Below are 25,334 nucleotides of genomic sequence, written 5' to 3' on the forward strand. Positions count from 1 at the left end.
GAAGTCTCCCAATGCCTTTGGCCCTGAGTCATTCATTTTCCCACCTCTTAGGTAATTGCCATTCTATGCTGTTTGCATTAAAGAACTTATATTTTATGTGATGATAAATGTAATATGTTTATGAATCTCATAACATAGAAATTAACACTTAAATTTTATATATGTGAACATATATGATTAGCTCTATTTTTTCCTTTATTATTCTCCTATGCTCTGAATTATACAACATATTCTCATTATGTTTAGTAAAAAGCACACATCATCTTGGATAGTATCCAAAAATCTGCCCTAATGGCACACAGATTCATTTTTAATATCTTAAAAAAATGCCATGCTCAGTTATGCCTCCTGACTTTCATATATGCTCTCCTGCTTGAGGTAACTTGCCCAGTTCCCTACCTTTTACCTTGTCCTTTTTTATCTGGCCTTCAAAACAGCCTATAAGTAGCATTCTTCAGGAAGCCTTCCCTGACCTTAGTTCCTATACCCTTTGCTCCACAGCCTTGGTCGGGGTTTGTTTTCTCTCTGCACCCATACTTCCCTCTCATAATAATTTACCACATTTTAACTATTAACTCTTGCACAGTATTAAAAGAATGAAGCTAGTATTTCAAGAAAGTCATTTTGGTAAGAGAGAGTCATAAACAGAGACTAGACGACTACACAGTAGATCATCAGCCTCACGTAAGAGTAGGAAGAAAGGGAAATATATATAAATTTCCCAGTGAATAGTTGATGAAATTTCATTGATTGGAGATGGAGAAGGAAAAAGAGTGTTGAAATAAAGATGACTCTGAGAGAGTGACCACGGGATTCACATAGAACTTTAAAGCCACTCAGCTGGCTGTAGCTTTGAAGGATAAAAGGATCTGTTGTTTGGGAATATGTCTACCAGACATTTGGAGAAAATTACACTGGTGCAGATGAAGGAAACCATGACTGATTATACGGATTTGGCTGCTAGAATTTACTGTATAGTAGCAGGTGGAATTAGTAGGTCAAAGGGTTTTGAAAGACTAAAATTGTGTTAAATTCTCTTGAACCTTGAACATGCACAATTAAGGAAGGCAGAGAAGAAAGAGAGCTGGAAAATGAGTAAGAACTGAACAGGGGATAGACAAAGACTTTTTAAAAGTAATTCTCATTTGAAGACTCATTTTCATCCTTTTTGTTTTAGTCCTATGAATCTTACATTTGCTATAGAAGAAACAGAGATGCACAACAATTTCTCCTAGAGATGCACTAAAATTTCTCCAATTACTGCCAAATAGAAACCTGGATGATCCACATGGAAATTGCCTCCTTAGAAAACCAAACTATTGCTGAATTTGTCCTCCTTGGCTTCCACGACATCCCTGAGCTGCATTTCCTTTTCTTTATTGTGTTCACTGTTGTCTACGCCTTCATTGTCATAGGGAATATGCTGATCATTGTGGTAGTGATTAGCTCCCGGAGGCTGCACACGCCCATGTACTTCTTTCTGGCTAATCTGTCCTTCCTGGAGATCCTCTATACATCCACAGTGGTGCCGAAAATGCTGGAGGGCTTCCTGCAGGAGGCAGCCATCTCTGTGACTGGTTGCTTGACCCAGTTCTTCATCTTTGGTTCTCTAGCCACAGCAGAATGCTTCCTACTGGCTGTTATGGCGTATGATCGCTTCTTGGCAATCTGCTACCCACTTCGCTATCCGCTCCTGATGGGGCCTAGATGGTGCATGGGGCTGGTGGTCACAGCCTGGCTGTCTGGCTTCATGGTAGATGGATTGGTTGTGGTCCTGATGGCCCAGCTGAGGTTCTGTGGCTCCAACCGCATTGATCACTTTTACTGTGACTTCATGCCTTTGGTGGTCCTGGCTTGCTCAGATCCCAGAGTAGCCCAGGTGACAACGTTTGTTCTCTCTGTAGTCTTCCTCACTGTTCCATTTGGATTAATTCTGACATCCTATGTTCACATCGTGGTGACTGTGCTGAGAGTTCCTGCTGGGGCCAGCAGGAGAAAGGCTTTTTCCACATGCTCCTCCCACCTTGCTGTAGTGTCCACCTTCTATGGAACTCTCATGGTCTTGTACATCGCGCCCTCGGCTGTCCACTCCCAGCTCCTCTCCAAGGTCGTTGCTTTGCTCTATACTGTGGTCACTCCCATCTTCAATCCTGTCATCTACACCCTCAGGAACAAGGAGGTTCATCAGGCACTACAAAGGCTTCTTCAAATTAAAAAAATGGAAACATTTGGTTGAAGAAAGAGGGTAGTGAAGATTTTATTTTGGACTTTGGACGTCTCCCCTGAGAAGTCTCCAGAATTGGCTGGAAAGGAATAACTGTTCTATTCCAACCTTCCCCTTTGGCTCTTCTGTAGTTAAACCAAAATACACCAAAAAAGAAGAAGCAGAGCAGTACTTTTCAAATGTTAGTTTAAAAACTTATTTAAACTTCTTTTAGTTTTTTATTAAATATGCCATAAATATTACCCTGATTTGATCATTACCCATAGTATATGCTATATATGTATTGAATATGAATATATGAATTGAATTATCACATTTTACTCCATAAATATATATATATATAGGTAAAATAAGAAGAAGAAAAATGAAAATAGAGAAGCAAAACAGTAATATCAAAACAAATTTAGAAATATTAACTATATTATTGCTAGATGGTATTTCAAAATTTCTTTCTACTTATTTATGTATCATAGAGCTTGAAATCTGGTTTTCCATTGAGCACTATGTCATGAACAACTTTCTATATTAAAAAATATCTACTTCTTTATTCTTTTGGGCTTCATAGTATGGCTAACCATGATTTGCTTAAATAATCTTCTATTGGTAAGAATGTTTTAGTTGTAATTAGTTCTTTTATTATGTGTACATTGTGAACATTCAGGTTTTTCTATAATAAATTTTTTGGATATAAATTGCTAGATCTAAGGATATGTATATTCAAAAATATTTAAAGATGAATTCATTTTACTTATTCATTTTTAAATTTTTTATTGTAGAAGATTTAAATGTATACAAAAATAGAGAGAATGGCACAATGAGTCCCAATTTGCCATCTGGCTTCAACATAAACATTTGGCTAACTTTGTTTGAATTCTCTACAGCTCCTTTTTGCTTGTTTGTTTTGCTAGAAAATACCACCACACAAATAAAAGTAGATGTAAAGTAATGCATTCTGTCTTATCAATGGGAAGGAAAGAAACAAATTCCAGATGCTGGGTAAATATGTTGTGCACATATATATTCCACATGTATTTAGTATATTCCTTTCCTGATTCAGACATTAAAAAACCATGCCCACCAGGCCATTAGAGTACTTAACAAATTATCAATATTTCCTTAATATCATCTAATACACAAGACATGTTCAAATTTCTCCATTGATCTTTAAACAATTTCTTAAAATTAGTCAGAGAATATACCAGCTTGGATTATCCATTCAATCATTATTTGCTTGAAAATAATTTCTGAACACCTGCTCTAGGAAGTCGTTAGATTAGAAATGAAAAGAAGGTATTAACTTTTAGATGACCCAGGAAGAAAGTCTAGACTAAGATGTGAACATGGAAAAGAGAATCCATTCTGAGAACTTCAGAAATATTCTTCTTATGGCAAAGTTATATCTATCTATGTATCAAGTTATTCACCCAAATAGAATTAGTTATTAAGTGTTTCAACTGATCATATAATTCATAATGTACAATAACATGAAATACAGTGGATGATACAAATTAACAGAACACATAGTCTTCTTTTGATATAATGTATATGGTGTATAAAGGAACACAGGCCAAAAACATCATAGTGACTAAAAAAATAGTGTGTACTGTTTTTATAATGCAAAGATATCACCCACATCACCTGTTGTCAGTCTATATTTGAAAGATCAGTTCATTCATAGAGCAATTAACTATTTTATTTTTTTCACTTAAAACTTAATAAACACATAAACATATGTAAGAAATATTCATTTATTCTATTATAAGAAAAGAAGTGTTTTTAAAAATGCCCTCTTGTTTTTAGCTGTCTTCCAATTCTCAGCCATTGAATCAGAAACTAATCAGAAAGTCTCAAACATCACACAAACACATGGATATATAAAACATTCTGAAAAGAGAGAAACTAAAGGGGGGATAAGTTTGGCGTCGGCCCAGTTTCCTTTTTCTTATTATTGATAATGGTACTGATGATATCGATTATCTTTGTTGATGACAGCAAAGATGACTTTGACTATAGCAAAGTGATGGGGAGGAACTTCAGTATTAAACCCCAGAGAGAAATGCTCATGGTTATCAAATGTTGTAGTGATGTGAATGCATAATCAAAAGCTATTTAAAGAACAGCCAATTCAATCCAGTGTTCTTTTCAGGGAATCATATAATGCTCTAGCATGGCCATGATTTTGACCAACTCTCTTTGTTACTGTAGTAGTGAAATAGGGAATAATTTTTCTAAAAGTACATGGTTATTGGGATGATCCATAATCCTGAGAACTCTCCATGCCCAGGATCCTTTTCAATGAACTCTTTACATCCTTATTTCTCAGACTATAAATGAAAGGGTTTAGAGTGGGAGTTACCAGGGTATACATGACAGCAGCAACCAGCTCCCCAGAGGAGTGAGAAGTTGATGGGGGCTTCAGGTAGGTGGCAAATACTGTGCTGTAGAAGAGGATGACCATGGAGAGGTGGGAGCTGCATGTAGCCAGAGCTTTCCTTTTCCCCTGAGCTGATGGAACTCTGGCCACAGCATGGAAAATACGGGCATAGGAACTTATAACACAGAAGAGAGCACTGATTCCCAAAACCCCAGCCAGAGCCATTGTTAGGTCCTCATTGAGTTGGGCATCAGAGCAAGAAAGCCATAAGAGAGGGCCAAAATCACAAAAAAAGTGAGGAATCTCTTGATTAACATGGAAAGATAGCTGGGATAGCAACAAGATATGGACTAGAGAGACCAAGTGGGCTACTCCCCATGACATACCCACAAGCACCCCACATCTGGAAGGTCTCATTACAAGTGGGTAATGCAGTGGATAGCAAACAGCAGCATAGCGGTCAATGGCCATGATGGCTAAGAGTAGGTTGTCCATGTCAGCAAAAACAGCAAAGAAGTATAATTGGGTCAAACACCCAGAGAAAGAGATGGATCCATTGTGGGTCCAGAAATCCTCTAGCATCTTAGGGGCTGTGGTAGTAGTGAAGCAGAGATCCACCAGAGAGAGCTGGCTGAGGAAGAAGTACATGGGGGTGTGGAGGTGAATGTCAGTGCCAATGGCGAGCAGAAGGAGTGAGTTCCCAAGGAGGCCCAACAAATAGAGAGCCATAAAGAGACAAAAGAGGAACTGCTGGTTTTCTGGATCACTGGACATCCCTGAGAGGACAAAGTCAGGAGTCTTGCTGCAGTTCATTCTGGTCCTTACTGTGCTTCAAGAAGGATTTGGTGTGAAGAGGATCCACTCCTTGCAGACACAAATGTGCAGTAACCTGGATTCTGTCTTCTGTCAATGTGTCTCTCTTACACCAACTGAGGCTTGTAAACTAAAATATCAATGGGAGGGACAAGAGTTGGAATTTAGAAAGGACAGTCAACTGAGGAGGCACAAAGACAATGGATTGAGGGGAACAGAGTTTCCCTAGCATTCTATAAGTGTGCAAGTTCTGTGTAGATTAAAGTTTGTATTATGTGATATTATAACCACTTGTTTGTGATTCTGTTTTTGACCATGATTTCTTTGAAGGCAAAAGCTGCATCTCTGTATTTAGCTCAGTGCTTGGCACATAGTTGCAGCTCAATAAATGTTCCTATCTACATAGTAACTATTCTGGTTCATGCTTTGGTTGATTGACTAGAATATTACCAGCCTTCCATCTGGTGTACCCTGCCCATTCTTGCCTCATCTAATGTGTTGTTCACAATGCAGACAGAATCATCTTTTCAAAAAAGAAAATATAACTATGTTATTTTGTTTAGGTAGGCAACCACAGAACCATTGCTTTTATGAAAAATGCATAATCTTTATGTCTTACAAATCTCAATGGCTTTTATTTAATTTTTTTTGTAGTACTGAGGATTAAATCCAAGGCCTTGTACATTAAACAAGGGCTCTATCTTTGCAATTTATTCCCAGTCCTCCTCAGTGTATCTGGTTTTGAGGTACCTCCCCAGCCTCACATTGCACTGCAGTCCACTCATTTTCTGTTGTGTAGCCACAGTGGCTGTGCTGCACTCCCTCAAGCATACCCTCTTGCTTCCCTCCACTCTTAGCTTCTACTCATTATATTCGTTTGTCTTCTATTGGTAATAACACAATACCATAGACTGAGTAAGTTATTAAAAAAGGTTTATTTTGGCTGAAAGTTCTGGGCCAAGTCTGAGGGGCTGTGTCTGGTTTTTCTGGCAGTGCCCCAAGTTTGTGCAGAGCATCTTATAGAAAGACCTGTGTGTGTGTGTGTGTGTGTGTGTGTGTGTGTGTGTGTTTTCTGCTCTCTTTCTTTGTATAATACCAACAGTATTCAATCATAGGGGCTCTACCTTAATGACCTTTTCTAATCCTAAGGACCTCCCAAAGTCCCACCTCTATACACCATAGTCAGGTCAAGTTTCCACTCTCTTACTACCTCAAACTGATAATTCATATCTTAAATGAATAGTTCTTTGGAGTTTGGGTGGTGGCAAACCATATTCAAACCATAATATTCCACCCCTGTTCCCCTTGACTCATTCTCACATACAAAATACAATGATTCCATCCAAACAGTCCAAAGTCTTTAACTCCTTCTAGAATTAATTCAAAACTTCAAAGTCTAGGGTCTCGTTTGATACGATGGCTAACTTCTTCCAACTATGAGCTTATAAAATCAAAACAAGTTATTTACTTCCAATATTCAGTAGTGGGCACAGGGTAAACATTCCATTCCAAAAGGAAAGAATAGGTAAGTATAAGGAGTAACCAACCCAAAATGAGTTCAAAACCCAGGAAGATAGACATTCACTCTTAAAGTGCCATTTCTGGTATCTTGCACACAGTGGGACTAGGGCTGGGCCTCACAAGGCCTCAAGAAGCCCCACCTCCATGGCTTTGTTGGGCTTATCCCATACTTTAGCTCTTTTGGTTTGGAACCTCATGATTGCAGTTCTCTCAGGCTACAGTTCTGAGGTCTTGGGGGTTCTGTTCCCACAGCTTCATTAGTCATTGTCCAAGGGGGCTCTGTGCAGCTCTGCTCCTGTATCAGGCCTCTGTCTGGCCTCCTAGACTTTCCTTTGAACTCTCAGTGGAAGTGGCTATGACCTCATCATTGTCGTGGTAAACCTGCTTGAACCATGGCTGGAGCAGCTGTGGTGTGCTTCACCAGAGAGCAGGGAGTCAAGTCCCAAGTTGGCCCTGGGTAGTAAGACCATAAAGAGCTCTGCCACCTGTGATGGCCTGTGATGGGAGGTGCCTGGTAGGCCTTTTCCCCTTGTCCTGAAGATTTTGGCACTTGGTCCTCTTTATCCATGCTAATTTCTTTAGAAAGTGGCTCTTGGGTTGCATGCTTTTTCTTCTTTCTTTTCATGGTCAGATTTTGAATTTTTCTTAGGTTTTGGCTTTCCTTTCCATTAAATTATGTGCCTGAGTCTGCCTTCAGGTCATACTATTGCTGCTGAATCCTGTTGTATACAGTTAAAAGTTACCAAGAAAAACCACGACTGGATTTTATAATGTTGTTTATATATTTTCTTCACCAGCTATCCCAGTTCATCACTTTTAAACCTTCCCTAAACCCATGTGGTATGGACATAGTCCAGCCAAGTTCTTTGCAATGGTGTAGCAAGTGTGGCCTTTACTTTAATTTCCAATAGAAAACCACTCATTTGCATCAGTGTTTTGATCATAACCACCTATCCCACCTGTAAGATGTTCGAGCTCTTCCCGATCTTCATGTCTTTTTCTAAACCCTCATCAGAATTTACCCATTTTATGGCCTGCCCTTCCAAATTCTTCCCACCTGTGCCCATTACTCATTTCCAAAGCCACTTCCACATTTTAAAGTATTCTTTACTAGCAACAGCCTTCCTTATTAGTACCAATTTTCTATATTAGTCTGTTTTATGTTTCTAGTAACACAACACCACAGATAAAGTTATAAAAAAGGGGTTTATCCAGGCTTACAGTTCTGGTTGAGCGGCCGTATCCCTTGATAGCTTTCTTGCTGATGGAGTCCTAAGGCGGTACAGAGCATCACATAGCAAGAGAGAGAGTGTGTGTGTCTTCTGTTCTTTTCTTATAAAGCCACCAGTATTCAATTATGGGAGCTGCACCTTAACGACCTTATCTCGTCCTAAAGACCCTCCCAAAGGCCCATTTCTAAATATCACACTTAGACTAATTTCTACCCTCTTAATATCTCACAATGAGTATTAAACTGCAATATTACTTTCAGAGGTAACAAATCACATTCAAACCACAGTATTTATCCTTGCAATCTCAGTTCAATTGGTGTCTTTGTTACAGAATTTTGATTTTTTGATCATCACATCTACCCTTTATATCCCGACATCATACCTTTATAGATTACCACAGTTGTAATATAGTGGATGCTGTCATACTTATTTTCTTTAAACATTTAGGATTTTTAGTTAACATCGGTCTCCTTCACAAGGCACTGAGGTACATTGTGGCAGAAAGTGCATTTAGTTTTCCTCTCTAAGGTACTCCCTGTGCTTGACAGGAAGTATTTATCACAAAATATATAAATTAATTGATGGAGATGAAAGGCAGGAGAGGACAATACATTGTACTGCACAAGTAGTTCCCTTCCATTTAAATATTTCAAGAATAAAACTCCTTTTCTTCAGGTTTTGTCCCAGTAGCATGGGTTGGAAACATTGGTTTATCTATTTCTTTCATTTCTCTCAAGTCCAAATTGAGTGTTTTGCATATTTTTCTTAAAAAAATGTTTTTCACTTCAGTCTTTTATCACCTTTTGTAAACCTTCTAACTTTGTCTCATGAACTCACTCCCAGCTTATTTCATTAGAAGTTTAACTGGCTCCCCTGACTTCATATTTTCTAATTACTATGATTCGTGCTGCAAACATTTCACAGAAATTATAAAACTTTCTATGTTTGGCCTGATTTTTCATTGCTTAAATGCCTCTAGCCTTCTTATTTCTTATTGATCATATGTGCCCATCTGTGCCCATTAAGAACTTCTACATATGGTTCTCATACCTACCAACCAAGACTTCACATTCTTCACCAATTTCCTTTCTCTTTAGCTGATCACCTATAGTTCCACTAATATTATCATTTCTAACCTCTTACACTTACTCCTGTTGGCTTTAACCCTAGTTTTCTTCCTAGTGTTTTTCCTATCTCACCCAATATTATCAGGCCTTCATGGCTAGTTATAATTTTACCTCCCTCCCCGCCATGAAGCTATCCTTGAATATTCTATCCTTCATTATCTTGTGTCTTCTTAAATATATAGGTAGAATGACATAGTCCTTAATTGGATACTATCCGAATAAGCTTTCCAGTTTCTCTGACATAAATTTTCTCATCTCAATTAAATTATAAATTCCTTGAGAGTCAGAACCATATTTTATTTTTAAATGTTATTTATAGTAGCAGTCAAAGAATTAAACACATAGTTTCCCTCAAGCATTACTGTTCATTGTTCTCTAACAATGAGATTGTCTAATTCACATGTATAGGTGGGAGAGAAAGTATCCTTTAGATCATACTTGGCAAATAAATAGGTAAAGATATGACAATTGGAAATAATTATAACTGAAGACAAGATTCATTAAGATGTGACTTTCATATTCTTTTAAAATGAAGCATCTGTGATTGAAGGCTTATGATGGATCTCATGACAGACACAGTTTTCTTTTTCCATTTATATATTTATCGCCTCCTTGTTTGTAGCAACCTTTAGGTGTTCCAAAGGACAAGTGCTTTAGGATAAAGGGACATTATCTTTCCCCTCTTTTTCCAGGGCATTTTTGACTATATAAGAGCAGAGCATCTAAAACTTTGACATATTTAAGAATCACATGGAAACCTAGTTAAGTCAAGGATATATGGTTCCATCTTAGAGACTGTGTTTTTAGTAGGCCCGAGGTGAGATGTGAGAATTTGTGTTTCTAACATCCAGTGATGCTGATGGGGTTAGTCAGCTGAGCTGAATTAAAAATGTAGGGTATTCTATTCTGTTGTCATATATAACAAATTATAATAAAAAACTTTAAAAGAATGTAGGACATTCTGATATTGGCCAAATTATATTGTTATATTGTGTGTGTGCATAAATATGTAGCAACCCACCCCATAATTTTGTACAACTACTACACATCAATAAAAATGTAGAAAAAATGTAGGGCACTCTATCAACCATAACTTTATCACTCTTTTCCATCTCTTTTTATTTTCCTTCCCATTTTATTGAGAATTGGAAGATTTCTTTTTCTCACGCAAGAAGAAGTCTACACTTACCCTTTGATCTCTTAAGAACAATACTTCCTTCACCCAGACAGTTCTGTCCCTCTCGTGCTTTCACATTTCTTCTTAGATTGGATAATCTTGATGATTTTGCTTGAATACTCTAATTCTATGTTCACCTTTGGCGAATTCATACAGAACATATATTATTCACATTGGATCTCAGGGCAGGTGTGGTTCAGTATTGAGGTTGAGTAATATTCCAGCATCTAAGTGTTGTGAGATCCTATGCATCCATCTCTTAAATTTCATCCTCTGATGGACCAATCTGAAAACCCTGAGGTATCCTCCAGACCTCAACAGCTGTTGCTACACTTTTCTGTGACTTAAAAAAATACATCAAAACCCTAATTATTTCCTGCACTCATTACTTTCCAATTGTTTTATTTTCCAAATTCTCATGAACCCTGTTAAACTTTTGAAATTACCATTCCTCTGAAATCACTCTTGTTAATATCAAAATTCAAAGGTCAGTCTTTATTTGGTCTCTTAATAAGACTTAATGCAGTTGATTCTTCTCTATTTCTTTTTTTTTTGCATGGGTTTGTGTGATGCTGGGGATGCATTATGCACCTCATACATGCTGGACAAGTGCTCTACCATTGAGCTTCACCCCCAGCCCATTTCAAACACTTTCTTTGTAATTTTCAGAACACACACAATACTGTTATGGGTTTCCAGTAATATCATTGATGATTCCTCCTCAATCTCCTTGGCCGGTTTATCTTTCTCTTTTTAATTTCTTCCTCTTTTTAATTAAAAAATGTATAACATGCATTATGTATGAGGTGTATAATGCATCCCCAGCATCACATAAACACATGCAAAAAAAAAGATGAGATAGAGAAGAATCAACTGCATTAAGTCTTATTAAGAGATCAAATAAAGATCTCTGTCATCTAGTTTCATGCTTTAAATATCTATAAACAAATAACTCCCATTATGTTTTTAATTCCAACTTCTTTCCTTAGCTCTAGATGTGCATAAATATAGGTATATGTACATATTATATGTGTATCTACATATAAAACTTCCTAGTAGATATTTCTACAGGAGCAATTTTACCATGTAATATCTATATCTATATCTATCTATCTATCTATCTATCTATCTATCTATCTATCTATCTATATTTATATTTAAAGCAGGTCTGGCTTACATACTACTTTGGATACATACACATAAATAAAATGTCCTTTCACTTGCACCTTCTATGTTCTCTATGTTCTATTATGAAATATGAGTCCATTATTCTGTCAAATACCATATTTGACACTTACCTACTGGCTTCCCTAAATCTCCACCTCATGAGTGATGACCTTAGAAATATTCATTTTATCCAGTGCTGCTGGTGGACCAGTGGAACAGGCGAGAAGCCAGGCCATTTGTCTATGTTGCTGAGACCATGTATGAAGGTAGAGATGATGCAGTTTGAAAACTGAGCATTACCCAACTTTGTCTCTCTTGGGATCAGAAGGGGTTTGGCTATAGAATGAATCTTTCTTGGCCTTTGAGACCCAGTTCCCAGAGTTACTCATTAGTGGCAAATATGGAAGAATTTTCCATTGAGAGAATTGCCTGTGGATAGTGTCGAGGAGTAAAATCTCAAATTAAGCAGAAGCATAACATTGATGATGATTTGGGAGTAAAATTGGAAAGATTACTTAAAACTCACAGCCTATCTCTGGTCATACCCTGACTCCTTAAGTCAGAAAAACTTGAATGGTGGACATATGGTTATAACATTTTATAGCCTTTAATAGAAACCACTCTATTTAATGTGCATATTTTGGGTTGCCCTCTTCTAAACATATACATTCAAATATTCATGTTGCCTATTTTGTCATCCATTCTTAGACATTGGATGCATCTCAAACTTAATTCTATCTAAATGAGAACTTTTGTTTCAACCCCTTTCATCTTCTCCCTTTCTCACCAATTTTCAGTGTTTTAACTAATGGATCTATAGTATATCATTTGTTGAAGTCAGCTAGAAATCATATTTAGCTGTTGAGTTTTAAATATGTAAAAGCTTATTTTTTTTCTCATACAAAGGAAGTCCAGAGGTTGGTACTACAGATAGGATGTAGTATATTATAAGGGTAAGAATTATCTTTTTATATCTGCTGTTTTTCAAGTGACTTTAACTATAAATAGTCAATCTGCCAGGGCGTATTTTTAACTCCTTCAAGAGGATATGGCCTGTCACATGGCAGGTGTCTAGTGATATTCCACCTACCATGAACAAATACTAATGCTCCTTGACCAATGTTGGGATTACATCTTGATAGACCCATCTCAAGTTGAAAATAGTGTAAGTAAAATACATTTTGTACACAGCTGTGATGTCAGAGTAGCATATTTTAAATGTGCCCAGAACCCTTATATTGCTTACAGTTGGACAAAATCATGTATCACAGCCTTACTTTGTAATAAAGTGCTGAATATAGCATGTAATTTACTAAGTACTGCTCTGAAGCTGAAAAACAGCATGGTTGTATGGGTGTATTTTTTCACCATCATAAAGTTAAAAAGATCACAAGTCAGACCATTGCAAGTCAGGGACCATCTATATAATCAGGGGCTTCTTTTCAATCTATGAGGAACAAAGATAGGAAAAAAAAAGTGACAATGGTAAGGATAAAGCTAACAGGACATGGCTAGAGATTTTAGCGGTAGGACCAGTCTCCTTCACCATCCAGTTTCATATCTTCATTTGACCACTTTTAAGACAAAGGCAATCAATCACTCATCACAAGGGCACTCTGAGAAGCAGACCACTGGTTCAACAAAAGCTTCTGCTGGAGATACAATTTCTCAGATAAGACAGAGCTATTGTTATTAGATGTTCCAAGTTCAATGAACCAGATGTTTATGCTAAAAATTAATGAGGCCCCATCTACTGTGTGTGTAAATAAAATGAAGAGTGTGCTGTTGAGAAGGAGTGTGAATTTTCTTGGTGTGCTTTTAGTTGCAAACAACATAATTCATTTTGCCTAAGGTAAGCTGATCATTGTTTATTTAATCATATTTGGCAGCTCACAGACTGTCCTGGGAAATAATGAAAGTTAGACTAAATTTTTCTGTTAAAAGTGAGTAATGTTGAGAGGGTTTGTCTGGAGAAAATATCTCTGCCATTGAATAATAGCTTTTAGACAACTTGGGACTAAATTCTAGATCTGTCACTCATGCTCCAGGCAAACCAGATTTCACTGCCCCATGTAGAGAAGACATTTCCACGTGTATGATATTACCCATGCCTCAGTTTTTAAATTGGTATATTATAGTTGTAGAATTTGATGGTATTTGTTGTTACATATTTGCACATGCACACACATAATGATATAATTTGTCCAATATCATGCCCCAGCACTTCTCACACCTGTGTTAAGCTGTTAAGAAATCTAGGGAATGATCACAGTGAAATGAGGGTGTTCATAGATGTTATAAGACATAGTTCACAGCCTAGATGCCCTTCAATAGATGAATGGATAAAAAAAATGTGGCATTTATATACTATGGAGTATTATTCTGCATTAAAAAATGACAAAATCATAGAATTTGGAGGGAAATGGATGGCATTAGAGCAGATTATGCTAAGTGAAGCTAGTCAATCTTTAAAAAACAAATACCAAATGACTCCTTTGATATAAGGGGAGTAAACAAGGACAGGGTAGGGACGAAGAGCTTGAGAAGAAGATTTACATTAAACAGGGATGAGAGGTGGGAGGGAAAGGGAGTGAGAAGGGAAATTTCATGGAAATGGAAGGCGATCCTCAGGGTTATACAAAATGTCATACAAGAGGAAAGGAGGGGTAAGACAAGATAATACAAATGGAAGAAATGATTTACAGTAGAAGGGGTAGAGAGAGAAGAGGGGAGGGGAAGGGAGGGGAGGGGAGGGGAGGGGAGGGGAGGGGAGGGGAGGGGAGGGGGGATAGTAGAGAATAGGACAGACATCAGAATACATCAGACACTAGAAAGGCAATATGTCAATCAATGGAAGGGAAACTGATGTGATACAGCAATTTGTATACGGGGTAAAAGGGGGAGTTCATAATCCACGTGAATCAAACCGTGTAATATGATGTATTAAGAACTATGTAATGTTATGAACGACCAATAAAAAAAAAAGACATAGTTCATGAAAGTCTAGTTGTAATGGTTAATTTGAATTGTCAACTTGACTGGATTAAGAGACGACAAAGATTAAGAGGCTTCTGGGTGTGTCAATGAGGGTTGTCTAGGAATGATTGGCATGTGGGATAGTGAACTGAAACGGAGACTCTCCCTAAGCATGAGCAGCACCATCTAAGAGGATGATGGCTTGGGTGGAATAAAAATTGGAATAACAAGGAAGCAGCAGCAGATGCAAGCTTTATTCTTCTTGAATGTGTTCTTGATTGCTGCTGCGATCACCTGAGGATATCAAACTCTCACTCCTTTTTTCTTCTAAAGAGGACTCTTCCAGTGATTCTTCAGGGAGTTTCCAAAGCCTTCAGTCTCAGATGAGGGTTGATTCCTCTAGTCCTGAGGCTTCAGTCTCTTGGACTGGTTCCTTCAACTCTCCAGCTTGTGGGAAGCCATTATGGACTATCCAGCTTATGACTGTATAAGACAATTTAAAAAATCTCATTTTTATAATCATACCTCTTGTTGATTCTATTTCTCTAGAGAGCCCTGACTAATACACTAGGCAGGGTATAGAATGATAATGTTGGCTATGAACTTTAATTAAATTTCAAACATGCCAAAAATGTTCTTTCATTTGTATTTCTCCTCTCACTACTCCCTGTGCTGCCTATGTTATTTTAAAGCAAATTTGAGTCATCATATTATTTCATTTGTTAGTTGGCATGTTTATTTCACTCCAAAATGTAGACATATTTCAGTTCTCTTTCTGTTATTGATTTATAGCTAAATTTCATTATAGTCTGAGAGCAGATATTGGATGATTTGCATTCTTTTAAATTTATTATGATGTACGTTTAGAGCTCAGAATATGGGCTACTTGTTGAATTCTCCATGTGAGTTTGAGAAGAACACATACTCTGGTGTTTTGGGTAAAGTAGTCTACAGCTGTTAGTTATATCCAATTGATTGATGGTGTTATGATATTCACTCTTGTCCTTACTGATTTTCTGACTGCTGAATCTTTCTATTTCTGAAGGAGGGGTTCTGCAATCTCTTCCTCCTTTTCCAACAGCAACAACAACATCAACAACAGACATGATACATTTATAAGCATACATGATTAAAAACCTTGTACTATTGTTATTTTGAATAAAATGTTGTAGGTCAATGAAGAAGAGAATAAAAGTTTTTCATTTACCTTCACTTAATCCCTTCTTCCATGATCTCATTTCTTATGTATATCTAAATTTCTGATCTGTGTAATTTTTTGTCTCTCGTTTTAACATTTTTGAATTTTTTACTTGCACATTTGAAGGATAGTTTGCAAGTAGGCAATTACAGATTTTTTTGTTGCTTACTATATGAGGTAAAAAAGGAATATGCATAATTTTTGGTAGTACTGCAGATTAGTACAACCACTCTGAAAAGCAGTATGGAGATTCAACCCCCAAACTAGGAATGAAACCACCGTATAACCCAGGTATCCTACTCCTTGGTATGTATCTAAAATAACTTTGACAGCATATGACAGCATATGACAATGATACAACCACATTAATGTTTATAGCAGTGAAACTCACAATAGCCAAGATATGAAACCAGCCCAGATATCTGTCAATAGATGAATGGAAGATGAATGAATTAAGAAAATATGATTTTACATAGATATATTTGTTAAATATATAATCATATACAGATATATATTTCTGTCCCTGGTGCCCCCTTTCCTCTCCCTTTATTCTTCCCTATTCCCTTTCCTCTACTCTACTAGTCTTCCTTTAGCTCATTTATTTATTTTGAATTGGTGCTTTGTAGATATACATAGAGGTGGAATTTACTGTGCTATTTTATACATGCACATAGTATATTTTGTCAAATTCATTACACATTTTCTCTCGTTTCCTATCCTGTCCCATTCATATATATACACACACACACACACATATATACATACATATATTCTATTATATATTTATTATATATCTCTATATATTTGTATATAGATCCTATATATCATGTATAACCATATATATTTTTATTTACTCAAGTATATTTATATTTACTCAAACATAAAGAAGAGTTTTTATTCAACCATAAAGAAAATTGAATTTATGGCATTTGCTGGTAAATGGATACAACTGGAAAATATCATGCTAAGTGAAAAAGCCAGACTTGGAAAATCAAGAGTTGAATATTTTTTCTGACATGCAAGAGCTACAGCAAAGTAAGAAGTGGGATGTTGAATAACATAAACATAGAAGGAAGATCAGTGCAGCGGAAAAAGGAGATTGAGGGGGAGGAAGAAAGGACAGGAAAGGGAAGAAAATGTATAATGAACTTGACAAAATAGACTATGTGTATGTATAAAATATCACAATAAATTTCACCTATATGTATATCTACAAAGCACCAATTAAAAATAAATAAATGAGTAAAAGAAAGACTAGTAGAGGAAAGGCAATGGAGAAGAATAGGTGAGAGGAAAGGGGACACTGGGGACTGAAATGGAGTAAATTTAATCCCAGGCATGTATGATCACATCAAAATGAAACCAATTATTATGTATAACTTTAATACACTAATGAAAGCATAGAAATTTAAAGCCTTTCTAACAGGTGTATGATGATATCTCATTGTGCTTTTAATTTGCATTCCCCTGATGATAAGTGATGTAGATCATTTTTAAAATATACACGTTGGTCATTTGTGTATCTTCTTTTGAGAAAACAACTGTTTTGATCCTCTGCCCATTTCTTAAGTGGATTATTTTTTTCTTGAAATCAACTTGTAGGAGATTCTTTTGTATTTTGAATATTAGCCTCTTATTGTGACATAGTTTTATAAATATTTTGTCTAATTTCATAGATGGTCTTTTCATTTTATTAACTCTTTCCTTTGCTGAGCAGAAACTTTTTACTTTGTCATAGTCCCACGTGTCTATATTTGCTTTTATTTCTGAACTTTTGATGTCAAATTGAGAAATCATTGCCAATAACAGTGCCAAAACATTTTCCCATTTTTTCTAGGCATTTACTTTTTCAGGTCTTCAGTTTACATCTTTAATCCATTTCGAGGTGATTTGTCTGCTCATATGTGTGTGGCCTACAATAAGGATCCAATTTTATTTTTTTGGCACATGGATATTCAGTTGTTCCAACACCATTTATTGAAGAAATTGTCATTTTCCCTATATGTGTTTTTGACTCCCATGTATATTAATTATATATGGTTTTATTTCTGTACTCTTTTTTGTTCCATTGGTCTATGTCTGACTTTATGCTGTACTATCATAATTAAGTAAAAGGCATTAAAATCAGAAAAGAAGTAAAATTATATGGAGATAGCCTTAAAAACACCCCAAATCTCTTAGAACCAATAAATAAATTCAGTAAGCTTTTAAGATATAATATCAACACAAAAATTGGATGGGTTTCTATAAACTGACAATGAATTATCCAAAAACTGAAATAAGACATCAATCTTACTTAAAATAGCATCAGGAATAAAATTTTAGAATAAGGTAAACCAAGAAGGTGAAAGACTTGTACACTGACATCTAGAAAATACTGATGAAAACTACAGCAGACACAAACAAATAGAAAGACATACTATGTTCATGGATTGGAATAATTATTATAGTTAAAATGTCTACATTACTCAAAGCAATCTACAGATTCAAGGAACTCCCTATCAAAATCTCAGTGGCATTTTTTTCTAGAAATAGAAAAAATAATCCTAAAATTTATGAGTTTCCTAAAAGACCCAGATCTTTTTTAAATTCTAATTTGTTATATATGATAGCAGAATGCATTAAAATTCATATTATATATAAAGAGCACACTTTTTCATACCTCTGGTTGTACACAAAGTAGAGTCACACCATTCATGTCTTCATACATGTACTTAGGGTAATGATGTCCATCTCATTCCACCCTCTTTCCTACCCCCAATCCCCTTTCCTTCCCCTCCCTCCCCTTTGCTCTATCTAGAGTTCATCTAATCCTCCCATGATCCCCCCAAACCCCATTATGAATCAGCATTCTTATGTCAGGGAAAACATTTGGCATTTGGTTTTTGGGAATAGCTAACTTCACTTAGCATTATATTCTCCAACTCCATCCATTTACCTGCAAATGCCACAATTTTATTCTCTTTTAATGATAAATAATATTCCATTGTGTATATATACCACATTTTTTTTTATCCATTCATCAACTGAAGGGCATTTAGGTTGATTCCACAGTTTAGCTACTGTGAATTGTGCTGCTATAAATACTGATGTGGTTGTGTCCCTGTAGTATGCAGTTTTTAAGTCCTTTGGGTATAGATGGAGTAATGGGATAGCTGGGTTGAATGGTGGTTCCATTCCCAGTTTTCAAGGAATCTCCATACTGCTTTCCATATTGGTTACATCAATTTGCAGTCCCACCCACTAGCAATGTATGAGTGTCATTTACCCCTACATCCTTGCCAACACTTATTGTTGTTTGTATTCTCAATAACTGCCATTCAGACTGGAGTAAGATGAAATCTTAGAGTAGTTTTGATTTTCATTTCTCTAATTGCTAGAGATGTCCAACATTTTTTCATATATTTGTTGATTGATTGTATATCATCTTCTGAGAAGACCCAGATCTTTAAAAAGAAGAACAAAGCTGAAGGCATCATACATGCTGATTTTGAAATATATAATGAAACTACAGTGAATAAAACAGCATGATATGGACATAAAGATAGACATATGGGAATTTTAAAGGTGTTGTTCCATAATATTCTGACTCTCAGTCTAAGCTATAGAGAAGCTGTCTTAAGGACATTTGTGGATATGGTATTTGTCTAACTGACTAAAACCCCCAAAGAATCCCTAAATTATGTTAAAAAGAATTGTTTTGGTATTATCAATTTCAATTATACCATCCTGCAATATGGAAGACAGAGTAAGAAAAATGTGTACAACCAGATTTACAATGGCTATGTGAGTGACAGTTATGGGCTCAATTTAGATGAGAAGAAAACAAAACAAAACAAAACACTGAACTTTGAGTTGATGCTGTAATGAGATGAGAATCTAGAATTTTAGGTAGAGGTAGTAAGTGAAGTTTGCATACGGCAACAATGCGAATTTTTAGCAGTCAGAAGTGGGAGTGTGGTAGATTAAGGGTGTCCACAAAATCTCTGATGCTTTTTCTTTAGCGGTGCTAACAATTTTCTCTTCCCATGAAGTTAAGTGGGCTTGCAACTGTTTTGGCAAATGGAGTGTGGTAGAAGTTATGTTAATGCTGATCATAGTTCTATCTTTGAGATAACTGGCAATTTTCACCTTGATCTGTTGTTTTCATGAAAAAAATCTGACCTAAGCTTTCCTGTTGAAGGAACACATGAAGCAAATGGAGAAGGATACAGAGAAATAGAGAAAAAGGCCTTGTCAGCTCCCACCTATTCCATGACATCTATTGAATTCATCACAGCCAAGGTCTCAGACAAGTCTGGGGCAGAGTCAACTCCGACTCACAACACTTCTGTGGGTAAAATAAAAAAATTAATTGTTTTAAACCTTTAAATATTTTAGGTCCTGGAGTGTAATGCAGCAATAGTTAACAGAACCCTACACACTCCTTTATATTTCAACTCCATTAAAATTTGATGATGTTACCAATTTCACAAATAGAAGTGAGAATAAAAATGATTTATTAGAGCTAGCATAAGCCAGCTCAGAGTGGAAGTTGCCTTTTCCACACAGTCTTTCATAAACTAAATGGGATAAGAGGGACCAAATGTGGAGTTGAGACACAAGTATAGGAGAAGGGTCAGAATCAAGTTGTTTGCAGACTGAAAAGTCAACATATCTGCTTAAAATATCTCTTCATAGAATATGTCTAAATATTTGTAAATTCTGGAAATTACCACTCTTTCAAGGCCAGCTACCACTTGTAGGAACCTAGAAAGTAAGTAATATAATAATTGTTCTTGCCTATTAACTCTAGAAATACTTTTATAATGATGACTTCTATTGTTTTACTTAGTATGAGTTTGGTGCCAAGTAAATAAAAGAAAACAACATTTAGATGAATTCTTCGTATTTAACCTACATTATATCATATTGCTTCACATTAAAATTTGTCAAAATAGGGGCTGGGATATAGCTCTGTCAGAAGAGTGATTGCCTCACATGCACACTGCTCTGGGTTCAATCCCCAGCACCCCTCCTGCCCCCCCACAAATTTTGTCAAAATAAATATAAACAGTAAAATAAAATTTAAAAAGAAAAAAATTTTGGAAGTCATAATCTTTAATCATTAAAGGCTGAGGGAAAATTGACATGTTAATAAGATGGAGGACTTTTGAGAGTTTTTTTTTCATTTTGCCTTCAATTTTAGTAACATTTTCTAATAATACTTATCAATTTTACCAGATGATTTCTAAAACATCTATGGGGAAAGAGACTCTAGAACTCTTCAGATTAACTCCAAGTTATTTTATTTTTGTTGATTAGTTGATTACAATGTCATTTATTTAATTGCTTATTTATCCTTTCTGTTTGAAGAAAAAGAAATTAGGACATACTTCCTAAAAATTATCCTAAAATCATATGTCTCTTAGTGTTCACTTTTCCAATAATGGAAGCCTGGTCTTATATTAAAATCTTCAAAATATAAAAGTAGTATAATTTTATTCATCACATTTTGATGTGTTAACCTGGAGGGACCCTACAGCTAAACGTACTGAAAAAATATACCCATCTACTCAGTGCATGGATAACATGGACATATTTGTTTATTTGATTTCATACAAGATATATGAGAAAATGTACCAAATTAATGTTATAAACAGATATCCCATCAAATATTCAGCATTAGGATTATATGATTAATATCCCATTTGTTTAAATCTCCCCTATGCTAGCTGGAATGCATTTTAAAATACAATTAGATCATATTTTCTCTTTATCCAGTTATACATATTTTAACATATCCTGTTATACATATTTTAAATAATTTGAGAAACAATATATTTTCACATTTCAACTTCCTTATTGCCTGGTTGGTTATGTATATTTCAGAAGAGGTCACTAGATTTCTTCAAGTCAGAACCTCCTTCTGATTGCCCTATTCAAGGCACCCTTCACTTCCTTGTTCCTCAAAGTATAGATCAATGGATTTAGTGCAGGAGTGACTACAGTGTACATGATGGCAATGAGCCAGTCCATGTCCATGGAGCTCCCTGAGGTAGGGCGAATGTAGATGAAGATAACAGGAGCATAGAAAAGAATAAACACCGTGAAGTGGGAGGCACAGGTGGACAGTGCTCTATGAAGCATGCTGCAGGACTGGGTCTTGAGGAAGAGGTAGGTGATAATGTAGAAATAGGAGAGAAGGGTCAGAAAGAAGGGGCCTATGGCAAGGGTCCCTGTGACAATGTTGAGTAGCCTCTGGTTGAGCTCAGTGTTCCCACAGGCCAACTCCAGCAACGGCTTAACATCACAGAAGAAGTGATGGATGTGGTTGGGACCACAGAAGTTCAAGTGAGATGTCATTATGGAGTGCAGCAGGGCATGGAAAAATCCAGTGGCCCAGATGGTGATAGCCATTTGGGTGCAGAGCTGGGGATTCATGATGACAGTGTAATGAAGTGGTTTGCAGATAGCCACAAAGCGGTCAAATGCCATCACTGCCAGCAACAGGGACTCTGTGCTACCCAGGAAGTGGAAGAAATGAAGTTGGCTTATGCATCCCATGAAAGTTATTGCTTTGTGTGTAGAGAGGAAGTTCTCCAGCATCTTTGGCAGTGTCACCGTGGAGTAGCAGATATCTAGACATGACAGGTTTCCCAGGAAGAAATACATAGGTGAGTGGAGTCTAGGATCAGAGATGACAATAATCAGGATAGCTCCATTCCCAGCCACATTCACAAGGTAGATGGTGAGGAAAACAGCAAAAAGAAAAGGCTTCAATTCTTGAATGTCTGTCAATCCCAGAAGAAGAAATTCAGTGACTAAAGTTTGATTCAGCATCACTTAAAAGGAAAAGAAGAGACAGAGTAATTTCTGCAAATCTATCTCTAATGAGAATCAGTCTTTCTAGCCCAGGATTTTCTTGCCAAGACAAAAATTAGTTGTTTTACATAACAACTGCCTTAGATTGTGTAGTTTTTGGCCATCAGACTATCAAATATTAAAGGTGAATATTTATTTGAACTGTGGCACAACCAGTTTTTAAACTTATTACATTCGTCATTGATTTTGTTTTTCTCTTAGGGATTCAAGACAGGTTTTCAGCCTACCATCTTCTCTGGCTGTGAACATCTACATTCTGATTCAACTCTCCTTTCATCTTCTAAGTATCACTAACAAGGAACAATTTTTAAAATATTTCACCAGGCTGCTATCTCTAGAGTAGTCAGAAGACACCTGGAGGATGTGAACTTGAGAAAAATAGATAAAGATGAACTCGTTATAACCATAAAGTCTTTAAAGACTTTTCTTATTTAAAGAAGGAAAGCTGTTTAACAAATTATAGTTGCACTTATTCATCTGAGTGTAATCCGGGTTAGAGACATCCTCTCTGAGACCTCTTTCTGACCCTCATATTTGGAAACATCAAGGAACCCTATTGGAATAGGAAACATGACCACATACATGAAGCTGTATCACTACTACATCTGCTGATAGGTTTAGTATTTTCCTATTATCTGAGCCATTAAATATTTTCAAAATACAATCCCAAATTACTTATTTCATGACAAATTTGGCATTATTATACTTCTATTCTTTGGTTGCCTTGAGACTTTTAAAAAATCCTTTCCTATGTTCCTGAATCTCTGTATAAGAAAAATTGTTCCTTTGATGGAGTCAAGAATTCATCCTTTCTTTTACCAATACTGACCTCTTCTCAAAATGTCCATGACTTCAATACCCTTGAATTTCTGTCTTATTTTCTCCTAAAGTTCTCCTAAAGTCCTATTTTCTCCTAAAGAAGGGCAACCTTTTTTCAGTTAATTTGAAGAATTGAAAAAATAGTCTATTTTTTTCACTGCATGTAAAACTCTGAGGAATTGCAACTAAGCTAATTGTTTTTTATTATTATTATTAGTTTTCCAAAACATTACAAAGCTCTTGACATATCTTATTAACTAAGCTAATTGTAAGAAGGTTTAATATCTGACCAAAATTGCACAGTTTACTTAAAGGCAGAAAACTATTTGGATGGTTATTTTCTCCATTATTTGCGAAGTACCTTCAGTTATCTGTCTCCTTGAGATACATGAGCAAAAGTAGCCAAATTGTGTGAAATAACTTTCTCTTTGTTCTTTTCATTTAAAGATTTAGTGGATTAGCTCTTGAATAGTAGAAGGAAAGAAGCAAACATTCATGGGAAATGTAGAAATGGGAGGCATTGAGAGGATTATAAGAACTATAAGGAAGTTTGTAGGGTGCTTCCTACAAAAGGGTTTCATTTAAGGTTTCTAAAATCATTGATGGGAGAAGAAAATAATTTTATGACTAGAGTAAACAAAATTAACAAACATGGGAAAACCTGCAAGAGAGTACTGGGATTCTAAGCTTTAAAGTTGGAAGACATTTTAAGAAAGGAGGAAACCAGTTCTATATCCTGAGCGTTGGGTTTTAGTAACAGCAAGCAGATCAGTCAAAACAAGTTTGTATTCTGTTTCATTCTCTTACCTGGTTTAATGTTCAGAAGCACAGCTAAGAAAGTTTTTCAGGTTTATATTCCCAGCAATTATAAAAGTTGAAAAGTATTTGAAATGGTAGTTCATATTGTGATTGTGGCATAAGCTTTTCACCTTCAGAAATCTCTCTCTGTCTTTCAGAAATTCTTCTGGTACTTTAATGAGACACAGATCTCTAGACATAAATGTCCTGAGAGAGCATGTCCCCTGGTGATGAGCAGGAATGTTCTAATAAACTGGAGACCGCTCCATACCAACAATTTGAGGGAGCAGCCTTGGGGAACTGTATATATATTTTTTCAATCTTTCTATTTTCTTTCCTTAGGTTTATTTCTTAGTTTCAGAACCAGGGACAGCACAGGTCTTAAGGGCCTAATATGTTTTCATGAAGTTCCTTTCATTTTCTCAGAAAAAGTATGTGTTTTTTTTTTCTTATCTTGGTAACTTCCCTGGAAAATATTCTGGTTCATACATTGGAAAGAAATTAGCAATAAAAATTAAGGAACTGTTGGCAGTTGTGCCCATTTGACTGGTACAGAAAGGTGATTACATCTAATATTCTACTCATTTATTATTGTGGTTTTATGAATAGCAAAGAAAGAGGAATGGAAAGAGGTGATTTGATTTTGCTCTTCCTAAATCTGACTCTTCACTGTTGGTGACAACACTAAATTATTTTTTTTCTTTTTCCAAAAAGTGCATTTGTCTCATGGGGGAATAAATCCTGGTCTTTTCAATGTGAATTCTTCCCTACTTGTGACATCTTTTAGGTTAAAAACCCGGGCACCTCTCTGAATTATCCAAAGGATAAATCTATGTTTGATCTGCCATTTATCCAAAGATTCTACTGTTATCCCTGCCATGTACTTTGTCCATCTTTTTATTGAGTTTTTATTCTTGTTTCTCATAGGAGTTTATTACATATTCATCACATTAACCATTCATTATTTTATAAATTACAAGTGTAATGCAGATAAATAACATGTATTTTGTGCTCAATAAAGTTATTGTTCTGAGTTCTTTAGAT

General features: G+C 36.0%; 3 protein-coding genes across 3 annotated transcripts; 1 reads left to right on the plus strand and 2 right to left on the minus strand.

The window, feature by feature from the left end:
* The first annotated feature begins 1,288 nt into the window (after positions 1-1,288).
* Or11a1 (olfactory receptor family 11 subfamily A member 1) lies at positions 1,289-2,236 on the plus strand. Its single transcript, XM_026382310.2, has one exon. The coding sequence runs from the start codon at positions 1,289-1,291 to the stop codon at positions 2,234-2,236; it is 948 nt and encodes a 315-aa protein (XP_026238095.2).
* A 2,230-nt stretch (positions 2,237-4,466) lies between these two features.
* LOC144256471 (olfactory receptor 1M1-like) lies at positions 4,467-5,411 on the minus strand. The gene has a single exon (XM_077801517.1). The coding sequence runs from the start codon at positions 5,409-5,411 to the stop codon at positions 4,467-4,469; it is 945 nt and encodes a 314-aa protein (XP_077657643.1).
* Positions 5,412-21,704: 16,293 nt separating this feature from the next.
* Positions 21,705-22,631, minus strand: LOC144256472 (olfactory receptor 12D1-like). Its single transcript, XM_077801519.1, has one exon. It carries the CDS (start codon positions 22,629-22,631, stop codon positions 21,705-21,707), a length of 927 nt encoding a protein of 308 aa, XP_077657645.1.
* Between the last annotated feature and the right edge of the window lie 2,703 nt (positions 22,632-25,334).

The sequence above is a fragment of the Urocitellus parryii genome, chromosome 8 (assembly GCF_045843805.1).
Source record: "Urocitellus parryii isolate mUroPar1 chromosome 8, mUroPar1.hap1, whole genome shotgun sequence".
Lineage (NCBI taxonomy): Eukaryota > Metazoa > Chordata > Mammalia > Rodentia > Sciuridae > Urocitellus > Urocitellus parryii.

Excerpts from the sequence above, each read along its gene's own strand:
- Or11a1 (XM_026382310.2), top strand. The coding sequence starts at position 1,289 with ATGGAAATTGCCTCCTTAGAAAACCAAACTATTGCTGAATTTGTCCTC.
- LOC144256472 (XM_077801519.1), bottom strand. The coding sequence starts at position 22,631 with ATGCTGAATCAAACTTTAGTCACTGAATTTCTTCTTCTGGGATTGACA.
- LOC144256471 (XM_077801517.1), bottom strand. The coding sequence starts at position 5,411 with ATGAACTGCAGCAAGACTCCTGACTTTGTCCTCTCAGGGATGTCCAGT.